This window comes from Drosophila persimilis, unplaced genomic scaffold (genome assembly GCF_003286085.1).
Source record: "Drosophila persimilis strain 14011-0111.01,24,50 unplaced genomic scaffold, DperRS2 tig00000735-arrow-arrow-pilon, whole genome shotgun sequence".
NCBI lineage: Eukaryota > Metazoa > Arthropoda > Insecta > Diptera > Drosophilidae > Drosophila > Drosophila persimilis.
The window spans coordinates 578,262-598,786 of NW_020825346.1; the positions used below are offsets into that span (position 1 = coordinate 578,262).

The 20,525-nt window shown below is 48.9% G+C and overlaps 1 protein-coding gene across 1 annotated transcript; it reads right to left on the reverse strand.

Annotated features, from left to right (window-relative positions):
• Positions 1-453: 453 nt before the first annotated feature.
• On the reverse strand, positions 454-18,735 carry LOC6599245. The gene is made up of 7 exons (XM_026992508.1): positions 18,477-18,735; positions 12,615-12,812; positions 12,127-12,247; positions 9,389-9,536; positions 5,838-6,256; positions 5,536-5,775; positions 454-1,434 (listed from the first exon to the last, which is right to left on the reverse strand). Exons 1-7 carry the CDS (start codon positions 18,671-18,673, stop codon positions 454-456), a joined length of 2,304 nt encoding a protein of 767 aa, XP_026848309.1. The 5' UTR covers positions 18,674-18,735.
• Between the last annotated feature and the right edge of the window lie 1,790 nt (positions 18,736-20,525).

Genomic DNA, 20,525 nt, shown 5'->3' on the forward strand with positions numbered 1-20,525 from the left:
TTCTCTGTGTGGTTTCTGCTCCTAATTCTACACCGACTAAAGTCTTTCAATCGCGTCTCTCAATCGTGGAAACCATATGTGGGTCTCCTTAATTTTATTTGATTAACATATTTCTCAACCTTTGAGCTGGGCGTTAGCCTGGGACTCTTCCGAGTCCTGGGCTCCTGAAACCGAAACTGAAACTTGTTTTGTTTTTTTCTTTTTTGTGTTTATTCGAAATATAGTCAATAACTAATACTACTTAGATTTGCACCCCCTGTCTACCCTTCACATCGTTCTCAGCCTTTCTTCTGCCCATTCGCTCTGGCCTCTGACCCTTGCTACTCCCCTACGCCTCAACTGTTCATCCCCTGCTGCCCTCATACGCTAGTCCGCTCCCGTTCTGCCAATCCCCACCCCCCACCCCTATGGCTTTCTCTTGCGCTTGGCAAACATCTGGGACAACAATCAGAATCAGACATCTGTGGACTTGGGCACGGCCCCAGTCTCGGCGCCAGGGGCCTGAGCCTGAGCCTGAGCCTGAGCCCGCTCCTGCTCGTCATCCGTCTGCTGTGATCTCTCCACCCGGATGGGCTCCTGCGACGGATGGATCTGGACAATGTGCTCCTCCTGGTCCTCGTGCGGCTCGGCCAAGTGCTCATCGCTCTCCTCGAGATCCCTGGCCAGGGTCTCGCTGCGCTGCAGTCGCCGCTTGTGCGAGGCGGAAGATACCGGAATGTGTATGTGGAACTCGTCGTCCGCTGACTCGATGCGGTCGAGGTGACCTCCAGACGAGCTGGCGGCCGTGGCAGCGGCACTGGTGGACGGCCCGTCCGCGCTCTCGGCCCCCAATGGGGGATCACGGCGGCCGGCACGCCGCCCGGCGGGTGCGTCGTGGAGCGCCAGCTTCTCCATCTCGATGCGTAGCTCGCCGAGGGTGGCCGATGCGAAGCCCGGGCGCCTGGTCTCATCCACGTGCACCAGTACGAAGGGGAGCTTTAACGACAGTTCGCCACCCATGCTGCTCAGAGTGAGCTTCACCTTAACGTAGTAAGACACATAGATGGCGAAGATGTTCCGATCCTCCGTCGACGTGGTGGTGGCGTTTCCCTGCTGTGGCGGCATGTCGGCGCTGGGCATGGCCATGGCCGGACTGGGCAGGGATTGCCCGGCCTGCTGCACGTTCGGCACCACATAGTGGGGTGGACGTATGGCCGAGGCGGCTATCTCCCCAGTGATCTCGTCGGGCTCGGTGCTTCGCTGCAGAGAGTCCTCCAGCGCGATCCAGTTCTTGGTCTGGCCGCGCTGGGGCCGCAACACCACCACCGAATTGACCGTGGCACCCGGGCTTACGGTACGGTCCACCGGCGGCGAGATTTGCTCCGAGTCAGCCACAACATTCTTAAACTTCCCATTGTTGAACATACAGACGTCCACATGCTGAATGGCGCAGACCTGTCCCTCCCCCCCGAACGAGAACAGAACAGAGAACGTTAGAGATGAGTGGAGATGAGGCGTGGGAGATGTGTGTGAGAAGGTCATTGCTGTTGGCTGGCTGACAGTGACAGTGACAGGAGTCATTGCAGATCCACATAAGCCACCAGGGAGGAGCAAATAAATGCTCTAACTTTCGTGGAGTCCTTCTGGCTCAAAGCTCGTGTCTCCAACTCCTTCCCGCCTTACGGACTGTTCGTCAAGGGCATTCTGAAGCCACCGAAGTCCGAAGGGTGGACCGTGTCCTGTTTGCTTTGGACAAGCGCCAGCAATGTCAAGCATTATTTTATTGGCCCTGGCTCAATCTCCCAATCTGCCGCCCAATCAACGATAATGCACTCAATTACCGTCCATTCAAGTGGCCATGTAATAATACGAGTATCCGTGCAGGCAAACCAGCCACAAACAGGATCGAAAACACATGGGAGAGAAAGAAATTAAACCCCGGAATGGTTTCACTTATTGGCGGCCTACCAGTGTCGGCTTTTGTTATGGACCTGTTACGGCCAATCTGTGCCAAGCAAACTGTGCCCTCATCGATTTTTTCCAGGCAGAATATGGGCATGGCTCTTTAAAGAGCTTACCGCCGACACAGGACTAAGAAATTGACCAAAAATGACATTTCTGGTGCCTCATTTGCAAAAACTTCAATGGCGAAAACTGTACGGGTATTCAATTCAATTCAATTCAATTCAATTTGATTTGCTTCGGTGCCATTCCATTCGATTCCATTCGATTTGATTTGATTTACAATACTCGTAAGCAGGCATTGCCTGGGCCGGTTTCTATAGCTGGATGCGGGCCGCAGATCTAATCTCGACAAACTCCTTCAATGGGTTGGCCGTTTCTCTGCCGTTTTGCCAGCGCGTTCTTTAATCGAATCGAGAAATCACGGTCTTTCAGCGACAATTCTCATTTCCATGCAACATTTAAATGTTCTTTTTGCCCCCAACGAGACATGCGGATATTTCTTCTATGCCACACTTGCGGGACTTTCAATTGGCTTTGGTCCAAAAGCATTTTGTATTCGATTGACTTTTTGGCTGCCCCAAGGACTTGTTGCTGTGGCCGGCTTCTCTGCCTCTGCTCGTGTTTCGAAATTGAATAGCAAATGTCCGAGCTAGCTAAAGACCGCACCTTCCATTGGACTTTCATGCTCTCAGGCTTCCCTCTTCCTTCGGCAGTGTCCCCACGTCTTGGGTAACTTTTCACATTTAATGGCGAACAAGTACAAAGCAATTTCAGCATTCAGCATTCAGCATTCAGAGCTTCCCCGCAGACACACACACAGCCAGCCATAAATATACATATTTAATAAAGCGCAAAGTGCACGACGAAGAGGAAAGAGCGGTAGCCGAAAAAAAGTATAGCATACTTTCGTGCTGCTCGGAAAACAGAGGACACCATCAAATCGAATCAATGCGACTGCATAAGAGATGTGGGGGGGGGGGGGGGGGGGGGGGGGGAGCCAGAGTGCCAGGGCCAGAACAGGACAACCGTCAACTTCAAATGAAAATACCATTTACTTTTCCATACGAGTGTGTGTCAGCTTTTATTTCGTGTGGAATATGGAATATGTGGCATCCATAAGCTGGATAACACAGATAGTCAGAAGAAGATAAACCCCAACGGTTGTAGCCTCTTTCTCGCCAAATGGAAAGTCCCCTTTCAACCTCACAACTATTCCATATGGTCCAAATTCTTCTCTTCTGGCTTGGAAGCAGCGATTTCCCTTTGACCGACTGCTGTGGGTCCTAGCCTAGTCACCGACATTTGTGGATTCTATCAGGGACCTGCCTCTAACAGATTATAATTGCATGCGCATTCCAGCTACCTTTCAGCCCATATTTTTCTTCGAACTAACCAGAAATGGCCTCCGAGTCCTGGAGCAGTTCCACATCTGCACGTTTTCCGATACATTTTACCATTGATAGTTTGTGGACTATTTACGCTGGCTGGCAAGTCAATTCCATATGTGCAAATGTCATAACTTGTGTCCCGTCACCGACTTTATCGATGTCGATGTCTGTGTCTGTGTTTGTGTCGTCTAGTATGTCCCATTCATCAATTTCATCATCAATGAACAATGCGCTGTGAAAATACTGCGGTTACAATAAAAATAAACAATAACATTTGACAGCCAGCACCATGAAACATTTTCCACTGCGCACTCAAGTCCGGCCCTCAGGATACGCTTGCTTTGCCTCCAGTCTGCCTGGGACTGTGCCCCCAGTTCCCTGCCTCGTGCCTCGTGCCTCCTGCCCCTGGCTTCCTGCTGCCGTTTCTTCACTCAGACTTGAGTCGTGTTCTTGCATTATGCATTTTTCATTAGCTTCCAGTTTCATTTTCCAATAGTTTGTCATTCAATTGTGGCCGTTGCTTTGTGTCTCTTCTTCATAGTCTTCCCCCCCCCCCCCCCCCCCATTGTGTCCTCCCTCTCTGAATGCGTAATATCCGGCGCGTAATTAAAAGGCAAGTTCAGGAGCCGCACGGCCCGGCACGGCACCTGATTTTTGTCTTCTTGCCAACCAATTTGCGGGCAGTTAGCCATAAAGTCTGCCTGCCCCCTGACCTGCAGTAACCAGGGTAGCCAGAGCCAAAGAAATGTGTAATCGAAGGCCGGATGAGGCACGACTGATGTGTGAAAATATGAAAATAATCGACCGGCAGAGAAATCCCAAGCCAAAAATCTATTGAGTGGCAAGAGCTATCGCCTTCTCCGAGCGAAAGAGAGCCTAGTCAAAGTGGCTCTATGGGATGGCTGTGAAAAAGGTAAGCCACATAGAACGCACCGCCCTTCGGGCGCCCCTCTGGATATTTGATTTGGAGATTCATACGACCCTCTGCCTGATTTGTTCCCCAGTGCGTATGGGTAATCTTTTCATATGCACATCACAGTACCCAAAGGAACTCAAACTTGTTGCATAACACTCGAGTCGTATTCAATGCAGAGCGGATCTTGCTTCTAATGACATAACTGAAGGGCAGCTGATTCACCATTGCCTTTGCCTTTGCCTTTACATCGTTTGTTTTTCTCATTTGTTTGCATTATTTTTACTTGCATAAATGCCAGAGATGGAAACGCATCTGCCTGCCTGTTTGAAGGCTCTGTTCGCTTCGTTTTGTGTATTTGCTTTGCCAAAAATGTAAATAGTACGTGAAATAATCCGGAAACTAAATTGGTAATGGACGACTGGCTACGGCTACGGTGTGCAAACCGAGGAAGATGATGAGGTTAGTGGTGCAGATCCAGCCACATCGCTATCCACTTTGCACTGACAGCAGCTGTGGCTGCCGCTGGAGCTGTAACTGAGCTGGGCCCTGGTCTGGCACTGGCACTGGCACTGGCACGGGCACTGGGCCTCAGGACCCAAGGCAACTGTTTGATTTACTGTCATAACATGACCCCGGTACTCGATGCAGGTGCCCAACCAACTGCCCACCCTGCCACCCATCCGTATTGTTCCTGGTGCTCCTTTCACCACGTTCCTGCCTCTTTCAATTTCTCGCCCGTCCTCAATATCTCTCTGGTGATATGCTGGTATGCATGCCAATGCCGCTTTTATGCCTGTTTCATGGGTGTGTGTGTGTGTGTGTGTGTGTGTTGTGCAATGCCATGGCCCCAATCCCAATCACAGTCCCAATGCGATTGCAAGGATGCACATAATTCCGCTGATTGACAGGGGCAAATGGGGAGAAAGCGCCACCTGAACCAGCCATTAGGTATGCGCTCGTTCTCAGCCACCATTACCCCCGCCATTTGCAGTTCTCCTTGCATTTTTAATGATTAGACCAAAAAGCAACAGTTTTGCAATGGTCCCGCAACCAGCGGCCGCACCACACTGCGTATACGTTATATGAATTGATAGTCATGAATGCAACATTGTTAGGCATGGCAGTGACTGGGAAAGAGCGTAAATAAATGGCCAAGTGGAATGGGAATAGAGTGTGGAAATAGGACACAGGACATTACAAGGACAAGGACAAGGACAAGGACACAGACAAGTGGGAAAGTGGGGAAGTGGAGCAAAGCAAAAGGCAAAAGTCAATACGAGTACTCACCCTCACTTTGCGCACCGTCTTGCGGCTGTCGTTGCGTATCTCAATGGTCACATTGACGTCCTCGCCGTGCGTGTACCAGCCCTTGTCCAGGCTGGCCTTTAGTCCGACCCGGCCGTCGTGCAGCAGGAACGGCTTGTCCACGGAGCCCTGCGGCCCGCCGTCGGGTCCCAGAGTGATGCTGCCAATGCCCCCGGATACCCCGGCTCCGCTGAAAGGCGCCAACATGCAGTCGCAGTGATGCTGTTGGGGCACAGATTGACACAAATTAGGACCGCAACGGCAGCTACTCTCGGGACACTCACCTCCTGGAAGGACTTGCTGTAGTTGTGGAACGAGTCCGGTGGGCATTTCTCGATCTCGCTCTTGCTGCGACCAAAGCGGCCGCTGAACCGGAACGCCTTCGGCGACAGGCGCAACTTTGGAAAAGAGTCGCCCCTTTCGGACTTGCCCTTTGACTTCGATCCGGATCCGGATCCGGTTCCGGAGCCCAGCGAATGGGTTGGCGTCTGGGTTTGCTGCTCGGCGGTCTCCCTGTTGACCGGGAGAGTGGCGCTGGATGGTGCGGCCGGCGGCGACGACTTGCGCCCGGCCTGATGGTGGCAGCCGGAGCAGGTGGCAAAGTGCTCGGTGGTCGAGTGCTGAAAGACGTCCGTGCGGTAGATGACCCGCACCCCCATCTTGACCGAGGCCCGCCGATGGAACTTCTCGTCGGTCTTGTCAGCTTCAAGGTTGCCAAGGAAGCGAACCACACACACACACACACAGAGGGAGAGACAGAGACGAAGACGAAGACGGAGACGGAGACAGGGAAAGAGAAAAAGAGACTTTAGTTGGTTGGCCTCGTGGGAGAGCTGCTGGACGCTGCTGCCGCTGTCGTTGCCGCCGCCGGTGCTCAAAATTTTGGGGAACAAAAAAAAGTGTTGCCAAATATTGTCTTTTCTGTTTTGGTTTTTGTGTGTATTGTGATACAAATTTTCATTTCAGTCGTGTCCGGGAGGGGCGGGTTCAAGGGGCGTCCGTTCACTGTCGGTCGATTGTGCGAATGCCAGAAATGATAATGTAATATTTTGTAATTTTTGGAATGCCATCTGTTTGGAGGCTGGCGAGCGGCCACAAGAACGGACTGCAAACAACAAAACAAACAAAAAATACACATGGAACATGGAACAAATGGAAATGGCACACACAGAAATGATAGAGATACTGGGGAAAGATGGAAGGATGTAGATCAAGTGAAAAGATAAGGATGAGGCGTGGAGTGTGGAGAGTCAACATCAAGAAAAACCAAATACGTAGATCCAAGCACACACACACACACACACACACAAACATACGCACAATGGCACGAACGGCACACAGATACGGAAAGATACGGATACAAGTACTAGCCTCGAGAGCCGAGGCTTCAGATACCCTTGCAGAGTGCTGCTTGAATTGATTTCGAGCTGAAGTTTCGTTGAATAAAGTACGCATCCTATACTTTCGTTTCGTTGTGTATCTGTATCTTTTAGAAGTTTCAGATGGATAGACGACGGACGGACTTAGCTAAATGGCATTCTGCAAGGGCAAAGAGAGAAACAATAATAAAACAGAGACAGAAATACAATAGAATTTAAAATAGAGACAGAGACAGAGAGAGTGACAGGGAGAGAGAGAGAGAGAGAGAGAGAGAGAGAGGGGGAGAGCAAGGCAAAGCAACAACACCAAACTGCAAAAACCAAACGGAATGGAACGGAATAATCACGATCACGACACCGATCGGAGCCGATCTGATCGGAGCTCCGCAACCGACCCGACGATCTAATTACCTTCGTCGGATGCTGTGCACATACACGCAAAACAGCATTCGCAAAGGCGAGAGAATCGACGACTCTGCCTTTTCATAGGGACGGCCTCCATTCGTATCATTTCTTCGTAGACTAAGACATCTATGGGTTGCGGATACGGGTTGGATGGAGAGGGGGAACGATCAAGAGCTGGTTCAAATTCAAAAAACAAAAATACAGTACAGTGCGTTTCAAAAACAGCAACAGATACAATGCAGTATGCAGAATACAGAAGGCTAACAGTGCTCCTTTCACAATGCACTTTTAGCCATTCGATTAGTGGTATCATTGATTGTGAGAATTCGATTGTTTTGTTGATATTCCGATAAGCAAGATTTCGATAGTAATTGCTTAGATGGATAGCCTCATTGGCTGAATCATTTTGAAAAGTGATACCATTCAGTAACTGATACTTTATGCTGGAAAAATACTAAATAAACTTGATTGGAACTCTGAAAAATGCTCAAAGAGTGGAGGAAATGTAGTCTCCGAATCATATTAATATCGGAAATCAATGGATAATGGTTCTATAGTTGACATTGGACTGGCTTAAACATCTGAAACGCACTGTACAAACCAATGGCCAGTTGGCCACCGCATCGCTTTGGACATCTGGTCTCCGCCGCCTTCGTGCTCAGCTCCGTGCTCCAGGCCTACGGAAAGGCGAATGCTGACCCAGCAGTCACCTTACGGATGTCAACCACATAATTGCGGGAGTGCGGGAGGTCCACATGCCAGCCATTCCGCCTCCTTGCTGGCCTGGACTTGTCCGGGATGTGCGGATGTTGTCCTGCTGTTCAGCAGGTTGACCGCTCGTGGGGCAGGAGCAGGCCCAGGCAGGCTGGGGGTAAGCGGCTTTTACCGACAGAACTATCCAGACTCGTCCACAGATGGACTCGTTATCTTGGTCGCAACAGTTGCCTTGAACAGGATATTGCATATCCTCGGAAACGAGTAGGGAATGCCCCCTGCCCGTGCTCCACTCGGCCGCAGGCGCAGTCCACGGACCGACAACAAGGAAAATATCAACGGAATCTCAATCTGAATTTGAGTGGAGGCCGGAGTCGGAGCTGAAGCTGAAGCTGAATGTGGTGCGAGCCTCTCCTTGGGGAAGTATTTAATATTGATTTTATTTTTATGTTTTTTGTTTTGTTTTGTTTTGGTTTTGTATTATTTTCGGCTGCCTGCTTTCCAAAGAGCCCAAAAACAACAGAAAATACAAGAAAAATAAAAGAAACCAAAAGAACGACACGAAAATCAATCACAAACATTTAAGGCACTCATCGGGCCGAATACCAGGACGAGTGAGTACACAATATATACATATACATATAGATATACATATACATTGGGCGGGCGAGTGTTCAAGTTGGCGGCATCGCATGTACGAGGTGATGTGGACCTTCTCCCGCTGCATTTCTCGATCTTGGATGGCACATGAGTGAGGGTCGATTGAGGTGAGTACAACAGGGTTTCCAACAGTGAAAATAAGTGCTGCAAGCGTAGCCAGTCCGCTGCCGTCTCCTGTCCAGTCCGAGCCCGCACCCAATCGTACACCATCGTAACCCCTTCCCAAGGAAACTCAAAGCCAAAAGGCTGCCCAAAAAACCAAGTCTCCGCACGCGAACCCCCCATAAACGTCCCCCCTTTCCCCCTCTATAAACGATCTACCACTGTAGCCTTGTCCCTAGATATGCCATGGCCCCTTTGGCTACAAATGAGCCTGAATTATGAGTATTATCACCTGCATTTGATGGTGTTCGGATCGTACAGAATGGCTCATAATTGTGTCTTAGATGATATTGGGGATCTCCTCTCCTATCTAAGCCAAAGCAAAACCTAGCCCCCTGCAGAGCTCACTCAAGCTAACATAAACTACCGCCCAACGTTCGGAGTCTGTCGCCGTAGTTGTCCCCGTGGGTGTCCCCTTCGCTGTGCCCTTCGTTCGCCCCCGTCGGTGTCGCTACACCTGCCTCTGTGCCCCCGTGCTGGACCCGTGGTTCCCGCAGCGCCCGCGAATCACTTACCAATGAAGCAACGCACATCGTAGCTGGTGCCGATTGGAGCCCCATAATAGCGCTTGGCCGGAACCAACTGAACGCTTGGTGGTGAGTGAGCGTTAAGCACTAAAGTGAAGGCGTGGGCGCCACCTCCGAGACGCTTCATAAGGGCCTCCTGGGGAGAGAAAGATGGGTAAGGTTAAGAGGGCCAGATTCAGTAGTAGCATGGAGATTTAGCATCTTGATTGGTTTCGTTTCCAATGGTGCAGGGCGAAACACGACACCGAAGTCCGCATAATTGCGCCAGTTACTTCGATACGCGATACACATCTGGTACGTACTCGTACAATATACATATTTACTATGGGTACACGCGTACATTGATGGAGAGCTGTATGGAGGAGGCTGTGCTTGAGACAAAGTTTAGTCAAAGGCAGATATATAATTATGAATTGCGGGCGCAGTGTTGTTTGCCAGAAGGCCAAAATAAATACGAAAACGATAACGATAACCTACGACTCCAGTGTCCGTCTCAGCGGCCGTCTTCGTGTCCGTCTCAGCGTCCGTCTCCGTGTCCGTCTCAGCGTCCGTCTCCGTGTCCGTCTCAGCGTCCGTCTCAGCGTCCGTCTCAGCGTCCGTCTCAGCGTCCGTCTCAGCGTCCGTCTCAGCGTCCGTCTCAGTGTCCGTTTCCGTTTCCGTTTCCGTCTCCGCGTCTGTTTCTGTATCTGTATCTCTGGCTTTGTCTAAGTCTTTGTTTGTTTCAGTATTATTTCTTGACCCAGCATTCGAGTATTTCATTTGCATTTGATTATATTTTATTAAGAAATATGTCTGTGCGTACACTGAACGAAATATGGCTACTATATGTACATATATCTCTTCTGGAAAGGAATCGGCTGGCTTCAGTAATGGTCTTTGGATTCCCAGTTCTTTCCTTTCAGTGTATATCCTTTCACTTGGGCATATACTCGTACTCGAGCGTGGATTTCCACGACTAATCGCTGGCACGTGTACGCGTATCCCAGGTTCCCCAAGGCAACGGCAGAGCCAACCACAAGGACACAGAGCCACTCCAAGCCAAGCCACGCCATGCCACCCACAAAGACGTTTAAAGTCGGATTGGCGCTCAGACTCGCAATATTTGCGGGAAAAGTTTTCCAAGGCAGGAAATCAAATCAAGTTCATGAACTATCAAACTTGATAGCCTTGGCAGGGCCAGTGCCACAGTCGAAGAGCCTTCGAGTTGGGGTCGGATCCGCTTTACACCTTTCGCTGCTCTTCTTTGGGCTTTCCTTGACCGCCTTCTTGGGTCAGCTGGTTGCCGGGGCAACATCATCTGCCATCAAATTATAATCTATCATTTGGGAATCTCTTTTTGCTGGCGCTCCACTCAATCTATCAATGCCTGGACACGGCCACTGCCACTGCCACTGCCACTGCCACTGCCACTGCCTGATCCCTCAACAAGTTTGGCTCCCTGTCACCATTCCTGTTTGCTGAGGCCTATTTTTGGATGGACCGCCGTTCGCCGTCGTCTTGCCATTCGGTAGGTTATTAAAATCAAATTTATTTAATTATGCGTGCCCTTGTGTGTGTGTATCGTGTATCTGTGTTGTCTGTACCGCCTCCAGTCTTCAGTCTCCGTCTTCAGTCCCGCACCCCAAATGTGGAGAAGCTGTGGGCTATTGCCATTTGGCTAACCGAATTGGTTCGGCTTGCGGCCTGGCCTGTCCGAAATGTGAATGTCAAATTCAATACAAAAACAAGAACCGAAAGCTGAAAGTTGACATTTTTTTTGTTCGGCCCCCTTGGAGTCGAGGGGCCCCGAAAACAATGCAAAAAGAATACGCGGGCTGGCGGGCTGGCGGGCGCAGACACTTGTTTGGCTTTTAGTTAAATGGAATGGATTTTCAATCGGCCTAAGTGCATCCGCGGTTCTCTCCATCGCAGGGAGAATATATTGACTCGGACCTACATAATCCATGGCGATGCATCGATGAATCGAACGTTTTGGTCATAAAAATTGACAACGACCGAGGAGCAGACCTCGAGAGACCTCAATCGGAAGACAGCCAGAGAGCCAAGTCGATGTTAGGATACTCTAAGTGGAAAAGTGAAGAAATTTGAGCTATTGTACAGTCGAGGATGTCCCCGGAAGGGAGTTCAAAACATTTTTGAGCGACTCTTCTTGGCTCAATTTGATGCCCTGCATCTGACATCTTTCCGAATTGTTTTGGATTGAGGTTTATCTCTCTTGTCAGGATAGATGGAGACTTGAACTAGATTGACGGAAGTGCTGGAAGTATTTGGTGAGCAGGTGAACTCAAACTGAAGACAGACATCCCAACGGCTATACTGTTCCGTTCTGTACTGTCCTTGGCCCTGTCTTTAGCTCCCTCTCGAATTTTCCTCCTGGGAGGCAGAGAATCTGCGTTGCGAATGGCGTTGCAGAGCTCTGTAATTGGACCACTTATTGATGGGCCAGTGCAGTGAGGCGTCTGGCAAGAATGGATTGATGGAGGGCAGTCGAAAAGAGTGGCGAGTGACGGGACCTTGGGGCATCCACCATCCTCGCCATCAATTTTGGCAGGCAAACCTTCCCGTTAATCTGCCGCACTGCACTCTACGGCTGGTCAAGGACTTGCAATGGCTGCTGTTGTTGCCAGATGCCGCTGTCCAGGAGGAGAGTGCACCGGGCAGTAGCTGTGGCTAGAGGAGGAGGCGGTATGGGCAGAGAGATGCATTGTTTCAAATACGATGATTACCTGCAAGGGGCTTAGCGAGTCCGGGGCTGGCTCCTGGAGGCGTGGCCAAATCTGATGCAGCGACATGATGGCCTCGTTGCAGAAACGCAGGCCCATAACCTCCTCATCCTCGCGGCCATAGCTGCAGGAACCACGAAGATAGAAGGACACTCAGTCGAACACCCGTGGCCAGCGTCCACCATCAGCAACAGCAACAGCAACAGCAACGGCAGAACCAGCAACGAAAAAGTTACTATCCCATTGGAACTGACAGCCAAGAAAAGTATTCGGTCAGTAGTAGTTAAAAGTCAACAGTCCGGTAATCCGGCAGTCAACTATCCCGACGGTCCCTGGCTGTCTGTTTCAAGGGCAAATCGAATTTCCATTACGCCGTTACTCTTCTCGGAGCAGTTGCTGTCGCTGATTCTGCGGATGGTGCTTATGTTGCTGTTGCTGCTGATGTTGAATGCTTGTACGACCGGTGCCAGGGCCCATGGCCTTAGCCTTACCGAAAGGTCAGCGTTAGCTGGGCATACACACGATATCCCTGGATGGCCTTCGGGTCCACGAAGAGAATCCCGCGTAGCACCGCCGCCTTGTCCCCGGTGAGCGTCATCTCGCGCGTCGGCAGATACAAAGTCAGCACGCAATTCGGCGAGGTCTTCTTGTAGACGCGCTGCGTTCCGAACTCGTCCCTGGCTATGGACCTGTGCGGAATGCCAAAGAAGACACACATTAGAGGGTATAGCAAAACGAGAGCGATGTCTAATGGTATCTTCTCCTAGCTCTAAAGTCCTAAGGTTATGCTTCAGCTTCTAAGACATTGCTTCGTGCTGCATGGAGATGAAGTAGCTTGAAATATGAAGATGCTGTCCGATCTGCGAAAATAGATAGTATCTTCTTGTAAGCTAAATATGGCTTAGATGATGGGTTTCTTGTCACCAGTTCGATTGAAAACACACAACTAATTGGCCCGCCCGGCACAACTATGGACCCAAACGGGGCCATAGGAAAGCCGCGTATGCCTTCCTCTTTGAATAGCTAATAACACACATTAAACACTTCATTTGAGAATGATTGTGCTTTTCAGGCCTCGTCAGTTATTGACATATCCGTATGGGTTGTACAATTAAAGGTCTGCGACACATGTCCGGCACAGAATTCTCTCATGGCACCCCCCGGCGAATCGACATGAATTCTGAGAACTCCGCAAGGGCCTACACTCTAAATTAAAATGCAATCAATTCTGCTCGGTGTGACCAGGTGGGCACGTCCACCACTCGAATTGTGGTCCGGGCTTTCATTGATTTCTGTCAGGCACGGGCAGAAAGATTGGGCTGTTGAGCCGACAAAGGATTGGAAAATTTGATGAAATAAATAAAATATTCTCGTACTTAAAAAGTTCCATACAGACCCCATTAGCTGAGCATTAAAACAGATAATTAGTTAGGTTCGGTGGCTACCCCACCGGCCGTGGGAAGTTGGGCAATTAGCCGATGTTGCACAGCCAGTGCAATGGTGTGCGTCCTTGTTGGCTACTTATGAAGTGGGCTTTGCAACCAGATACGAGTATATTCAATTAGAATGCCTGCCCGCACCGACTGTACCTGTCGCCATCCAGGGACAGGAAGAAAGGACAGTCGGCGACAAATGCACCAGGGAGCGGGCAGCGGGCAGCGGGGAGCGGGGAGTGGGGAGTGGTTCCAATTAGGTTCCAGCTCTTTGGCCTAAGTGTTTTAATTAGTTTCATTTTGATGATTCGCCATCAAAATGGTGCAAATTTAATTTCAACAGAACTCAAATAGGAATTTGTCTCGTCCTGCACTGAGTCAAAAAGATGTCCTTTCCCTTTGGGAACCATTACTGAAGCACATTCCGCAGGCTAAACGGGGACATTCTGAGCGTCGATGAATAATTCAAGTGACTCGTATGTTGCCTAAGACTAACTCTAGTTCTAGTTCTAGCTCTAATTCTAATAACAATACAAAAATGACTAAAATCTAGTTGGTCGAAACATTGTGCAAACGTATTCAAATAAAATTTCTTTTGCTTTCAAATAAATAAATAAATTAGTGTGGACGAAATACTAAAGAAATGGTTTCAAAATATCGTCTAAGATTATGGATTATCGATTATGGAATAAAGTTATAAGGAATATGTGGATAAACTAGTTTCAAATACAAGAATATGCTCAGTAGAGTAATAAAATGCAGTTGCTCTAGGATAATTCACTTTCTCTATAGCGGGTTGTGCTCTCACAGATGCGGCTTGGCAGGGAGAATCGTGCAACTGAACTAAGTAATTATGTAAGTGAAACTGTGCTCCAGGATACGAGTAAATTGATTGATGATATGGGTGTTTTCTAGACTCTGGACTCCTTTAAAGTTAGTTTTATTATTTGGCATGGCAATGGAAAAGAAGGTTAAGGAATATTTTGACTTAAAGTCTATAAAATACCAAGATATTGCAACAGGATCAAACCACAAACTGATGCTCGAGAGTGAGACTAAGACCGAGATCGCGTCTAATTGTGGTAGGATTTTGGGACCGACTTAGGGGCCCAAGGCACCCCGACGTGGCAGCGGGTCCGCGGTGGTCAGAGACGTCCCTCATGCCCTATAAGATATTGGATCTTGGCATTGTATAGTCTTTGCTGATACCCATCTGGGAGGTCCTTTCATTTCAAATGGAAAATCTTAAGGGGAAAATTAAAAATTGTTTCTGCAGCATACACAAAGACTTGTTACCCCCAGTGCCGGGCAGATTGTGCCCCACATTTCCTTTGATAAATCGTTCTTTCGTGCAGGGGTGCAGGAGACACTTGCGTTGAGAAATTATTCTACATGTATATCCGGGCTAACTTTGTGCACAATCCGAACAGATGCTGCCACACAAACCGGCAAACCGGCAAACCGGGAAACCGGGAAACCGCCAAACCGCCGAATGGTAGATTTATAGAAAACTTTGCCCCCCCTCACCCCCTCCGTCACCTTCTGCTGGCCATTTGTTCCGCTGTCGCCGCAAATTGTCAATTGCAAACAATTAATTGGCTGGCAGTCCTGTCCGACCTGTCCTATCTTTTATGCTTAACATTTGTCAAACTTGTGCCAAACGATTTTGAATGAATGTGGCACTGGGCGATGCCGCTGTGGTTGCAATTCTATTGGAAATGTAAGGCGGCAGGCCAACATAGCTGCACGAAAGGAGCATCTGGAAGGAGCACAGATCCCTGGTTTGGGCTGATTTTGGGGTGGGGTGTTTGCTAAGCTCATAATTAAAATGTAATTTCGGAGCGTGGTTTGTTCGGGTTGGTCGGGACAACTCTGGGAGGGGGTACCTTGGAAATGGCAACCATGGGAAAAGTTTCGGTTTATGGTTGTGGCTGCCAGCTCCGAGGGCGGGTTCAATTGGTTTATTTGCCACGGTCTGGGACCCCAAATCATGGACTATTTTTAATCGAAGGGCGGAAGGGCGGAAGGACCAGCCAAAAACTGCAATTTGATAAGCTGCCTCAGGATTTTTGGTTAAGGTCTGTATGCGACCTCTGCCAGAGCCAGATTCTGCCGTGGTTGTACATAAATGCAAGTTTAAGTTACATTAAAATGTTGTATCTGCCTTTGAGATGCATTCCCGCCCACTGACCGCCGAGGAGAGGGCTTAGGTCCCCCCTCGGATGAGTGGGCAGAGGCAAATCACGGCAAGCCTTTCCTTTTCCCCAGCTTACTGAAATACCAGTTTAATTTGCCGGAGGGTAGCCACCGAGCAAAGAGGTGGAGCTGGAAAACAGGCGATGAGTGGCAGGACAGATATAAAAAGGAGCACAATGCTGGCAATGGAGGATGAAGAGTGGCTCTGCTTGATTGTCGTTAATTAAGCTGGCAGACTTGTTTACCTAGCCGATGGAGACCCCTAAACGTATACTAATGGGGAGCAAGGAGGATGTTAATGCAATGAAAGGACGTCAATGCATCCGGGTCAAAGCCGTGTCCGTGTCCGTGCCCGTGGCTGTACCCCATCAAGGTCGATTCAATCGATTAACCCAGACAGGAGGCTGAACTTGATCTGCCTGTGGTCGCCTGCCCACTGCTGTCTTCATGGTGTGATTGTAAGCCAATTAACAGCTCAAGGCCTTGGCCAGAGGTTGTGCATCAAGGATAATGCGGAAATCAATGTGGCAGTCGTGATGGGGAAAAGGTAAATCAAATGAAAACAATGTCAACAAAAGCCAAGGCCACTTTTCCCTCCTGCTGACTGCCGACTGCCGACTATTGCCAGAGCTGGGCCAAGTGTTGACAGTCATCTGGCCGTCCATCTGGGCCCCAACCCAAGCCGCACTTTACTACGATTTAATTGCATTGCGGTGGATGGAATAGTGCGTATGAACAAGTCCTGTCCTGTCCGTCTGCCTGAAGATCGCGAGAGCGCGACTGAAAGTCTCTTGGCTAATTTGATTGATTCACTTGTCACGAGTTGCGTGTGCTTTAAATATATAAATATACCCATACTATTCAGCCCCCCCAGCCCCTCTGCTCCTCTGTCTCAATTAATTCATTTCGCTGGCCTCATCCAGTGATTAATGGCCATCCAGCGAATAGTTGTGCCACATATCCCTGAATTCTGACAGTCACTCAATACGAGTATACCCAATAGCTACTGGATTGCTTATTTCTTTTCTAATAAATCCAGTATCCAGTGCACGAATGCTTTAAGGGCAGCTGCTTTTTTACCGCCAAAGCTGTCAAGGGAATTGGCTTAAATGGATGCAGCCTGTCCTGCCACTTAGCAGGCCAGCAGGCCAGCAGGCAGGCCACTTCCAGTAGTCTGACAAGTTGACATGCAGGATATTACGAGTACTCTGTACTCCGTAGAAGCCGTAGATAAGTCCGCGGGGCATTCTAACGTTAAGATTTTAATGAACCTGTCCGTTCGTCCGTTCGTCCGTTCGTCCGTCCGTCCTTGAGAGGAATGCCATATGCAATGTGGCACTGCATTCGCAGTGGCAGGATCGCGTGTGTGGCGGGGGAAAATTCGTATTGGAAATTCGAGAAAATGGCAATCGAAACAATTAACTTTTAATGTATGCTCGACAATTAGCTGTCGTATCAATCGGACACTAGCCCACATACGGACACACGCAGACAATTAGGAGAACGCTTTGCAGTAATTGCTCAATTTCCCTACAAATTGAGTTTCAACTTGGCCCCAGGACCCCACTCGAAAGCCGGGTAGTCGGTGTCGGTGTCGGTGTCGGGGTCGGGGTCGGTGTCTGCGCTATGGCAGGGGGCTGGGGCTAAGCACTACTTGTGGTTACCTAATCCACTTATCGCTCGTTGGGGACTCCAATCCAACGTTCAGCTTCGCTGGAATTCGCCGAATTTCCCCCAAACGCTGATGATGCTGCAGCACCCGCGGAAGGTAAGTCGCGTACTCAAGTAGATCCACTCCCCCCACTCCCCCATCAGCCATGGGAACCTTGACTTTTTGCTTGACACATTGTCTTATTTATATTAAGTGCGCATTGTTGTTTCCGTCTTTCATGCAACAAGTGGCAAGCTAATGAGACCACAGCCACAGCCTCACCCTCACCCTCAGAGTCACTGAAGCTGTGGGCCTTGATTTATGTGAGCAGATTTGCCGAGTGGATTTCGAGTCGAGTTTAACTTGAATTAGGTCCTGGAACCCTTGAGCAGGCCAACAATGCTGAGAGACGCTTCAGCTGGACAAGATACTCTCCTGTGTGGAGATGTAGATAGAGGAGGTGGCACATGTACGTGTGTATCTAATGGACACAATTGAGCTGGACATTACATTAGCTTAATCATTCTAAATACTCGTGGCATACTCCCTCAAAGAGAGTGTTACGAGTAGATTTGATGTGTCATTAAATGGACTCTTGCTAAGCAGAGCATATACTTATGTATGTATAGATATAATATGTGTGTAGGTATAGTCTTGATCGGCAGCAGCAGCAGCATCCTTGCCTTGTTTCAGGTCTTTCTTCACAGCAGAGAGAGCTGCCAACAGGTCGGATGAGCGGAAGATCGAATGACAAGTATCTGGGAGGGGGTATGCACTCTTCGACCCTTAAAACTATCTCTTCTTTCGCTTTTCGTATCCTTGCTGGTTTTATTGTGTGTGTTTGCTGCTGTTCCTCCTCGCTGTTTAACAGGACATTAAGCATACGCCCGGGTGGCCTGTCGTAAAGGGCCCAAACAACATCTGCAGCTGTCGCTGTTTCTGTTTCTGTATCTGTATCTGTAGGAGTGTACGAGTATCTGCCTCCTGATTTTGTGTGATTGTTTGGTGTTGTAGTTGTTTGATTGTACTTGTACTTTGATTCTTTGCTTAGTCGTATATAATGGACCAACTACCTGTGCTCCTGGCCCAGTTCCCTTGCCCTCTGCGGCTCCTCCTCCTGCTGCTGCCGGTGCGTTTCTATATCCAACTCCTCCCCGGTCTCCATGTCCAGTAGACATTCCTCGCTATGAAAGCTCGTGGAGCGATAGAGACTGTCTAAGACCGCGGCCCCCTCTATCTGGGCGATTGTCCACAGAGGGGCGCCCAGCATTAATGGTTCGAGCTGCCGTTGTCCTGCTGCCGAGCCCGATGTTGTCGAGCTGTCTTCTCCTTCTCGTTCTTCCCGTCCTTCTCGTCCTTCTCGTCCTGCTCGTCCTTCTCGTCCTTCTCGTCCTTCTCGTCCTGCTCGTCCTCCTCCGCCTCCTGCTCCTGCTGCTGTGGGGCCTGCTGATGGCTTGCACACGGGATTTCTACAGCTCAGACTAGCGCCGATGGGTAGTAGCTCGATACAGTCTGTGAGGCGGCGCAATCTAGTTTTGTTACAGTTGGTGCTCCTCGTACTCCTGTTGCCGTCATTCCGTTCCGTGCCGCCGTCGTTGGGGGAATGTCGCATTGTCCGGGGCAATGAAACACCATCAACGGCAGCAGCAGAAGCAGGAGCCACAGAGAAGTAAACACAGTGGCGGGGTAATTGCGGAAAAACAATAAGCTGGTTACCCAATGATAGCTCTAGACGTCTCCACAGACTTTTCACACCAAACTTAGACGCAATAAAACATTCGCAACAAATAGGGGAATTGGAGAGGGACTCCGGGGTTCCCCGGAGTTCCCGTCTTCGCCCAATCATAGCACATTTAATACAGCTAACATATAGATTTTCATTAACCGAAAGAACTAAACATTCTTGCACAAAACCAAGTAGCAGGCTTACAAAGAGTTTCCGATCCGATTGAGGGCCAATGGCCTCCGGAGTTCACCGGAGACTGTTTTTGTACAAATTTTGGTCTAATTTGAGCAACTAAACATTCAGATTTTCAATAGAGGATTATTTTAATTACGATTACCAATGGCGACCTTGAGATTCCAATTTGAGCACATAAACATATCATCATATATCATATACTTACACATTCCGTTTTTTTTCCTATTTGTTGGCTTCTTCTTCTAACATACATACTCGTATGTACTGGCAAAGGAAATTATAGGAAAACCCACCAATGGTTAATATTTCACAGTCGAACATATCAGCTTGTAAAAACTGAACATTCGCGGTACAAAAATATCTGCGAACTGCAAAGTGGGCTGGAAAATGGAAATCTAACCAGAACCAGAACCAGATTTAAAACCAACCAAAAACGATTTAAGTTCAGCTTAATTATACGTCCTAGGGCAATGTAAAATATCAATGTGCATATGAATTTTTCGGATTCGGTATCGCACCCCTTTTTTGTTTACTCTGGGGCTCATTTCGGTGCGTTTCATTTGATTTCAGATTCTGGGGGGTCGGCGAGTTTTTATTGCCTTCATTGGCCCCCCAGCGATTTTCTGTATATTTATTTATATTTTTGGACCAGCATTTCCATCATCGCATCTGTTGTTGTTGTTGCTGTGTGTCCTGTGTATCTGTGAATGCAGTTTTTTTTCACGCTGCCGAAGCACAACTCCCGCCTGCTCCCTGGGGCTGTGCTTTCTTTTTTATGTAATTTTGATGTCCTTTTTTTAGTGGCTCGTAAAAAATAAAAGTTTTTTTTTGCAGCTCAGCCTTTGTGCTCACTTCGCTGTGTACACAAATGTTAAATGATGATTTGGTTGTTTTTTTTTTTTCTCATTCCACACACACACGGATATTGACACAGTTGGACAGAAATCCAGAAAGCCAGAAAGGCACGCAGGCGGGACTTCCTTTGTGTTAATTCTTCCACTTTATGTGGCATGCAGCTGTGTCTGGGGGGGGGGGGGGATGCGATAGGATGGGGACTTTGAGATTTCATCGGGCTATACGATAGAGTTTCGGTTGCCAGCCAATTGTCGCTTTTAAGTAGGGACTCGCATTCACGAATATACAATTTTTGTGGGTGTCCTTTTTACATATTATACGAGTATGTACAGCAAATATACAGTGC

What these genes read in the sequence shown, in the direction of transcription:
- LOC6599245 (XM_026992508.1), bottom strand. Translation starts at nt 18,673, where the DNA reads ATGCTGGGCGCCCCTCTGTGGACAATCGCCCAGATAGAGGGGGCCGCG. An exon ending in ACTCGCTAAGCCCCTTGCAG is followed by an intron (nt 9,537 to 12,126) that starts GTAATCATCGTA and finishes TTCTCTCCCCAG; the next exon opens with GAGGCCCTTATGAAGCGTCT. An exon ending in AGACGGTGCGCAAAGTGAGG is followed by an intron (nt 1,435 to 5,535) that starts GTGAGTACTCGT and finishes GGGGAGGGACAG; the next exon opens with GTCTGCGCCATTCAGCATGT.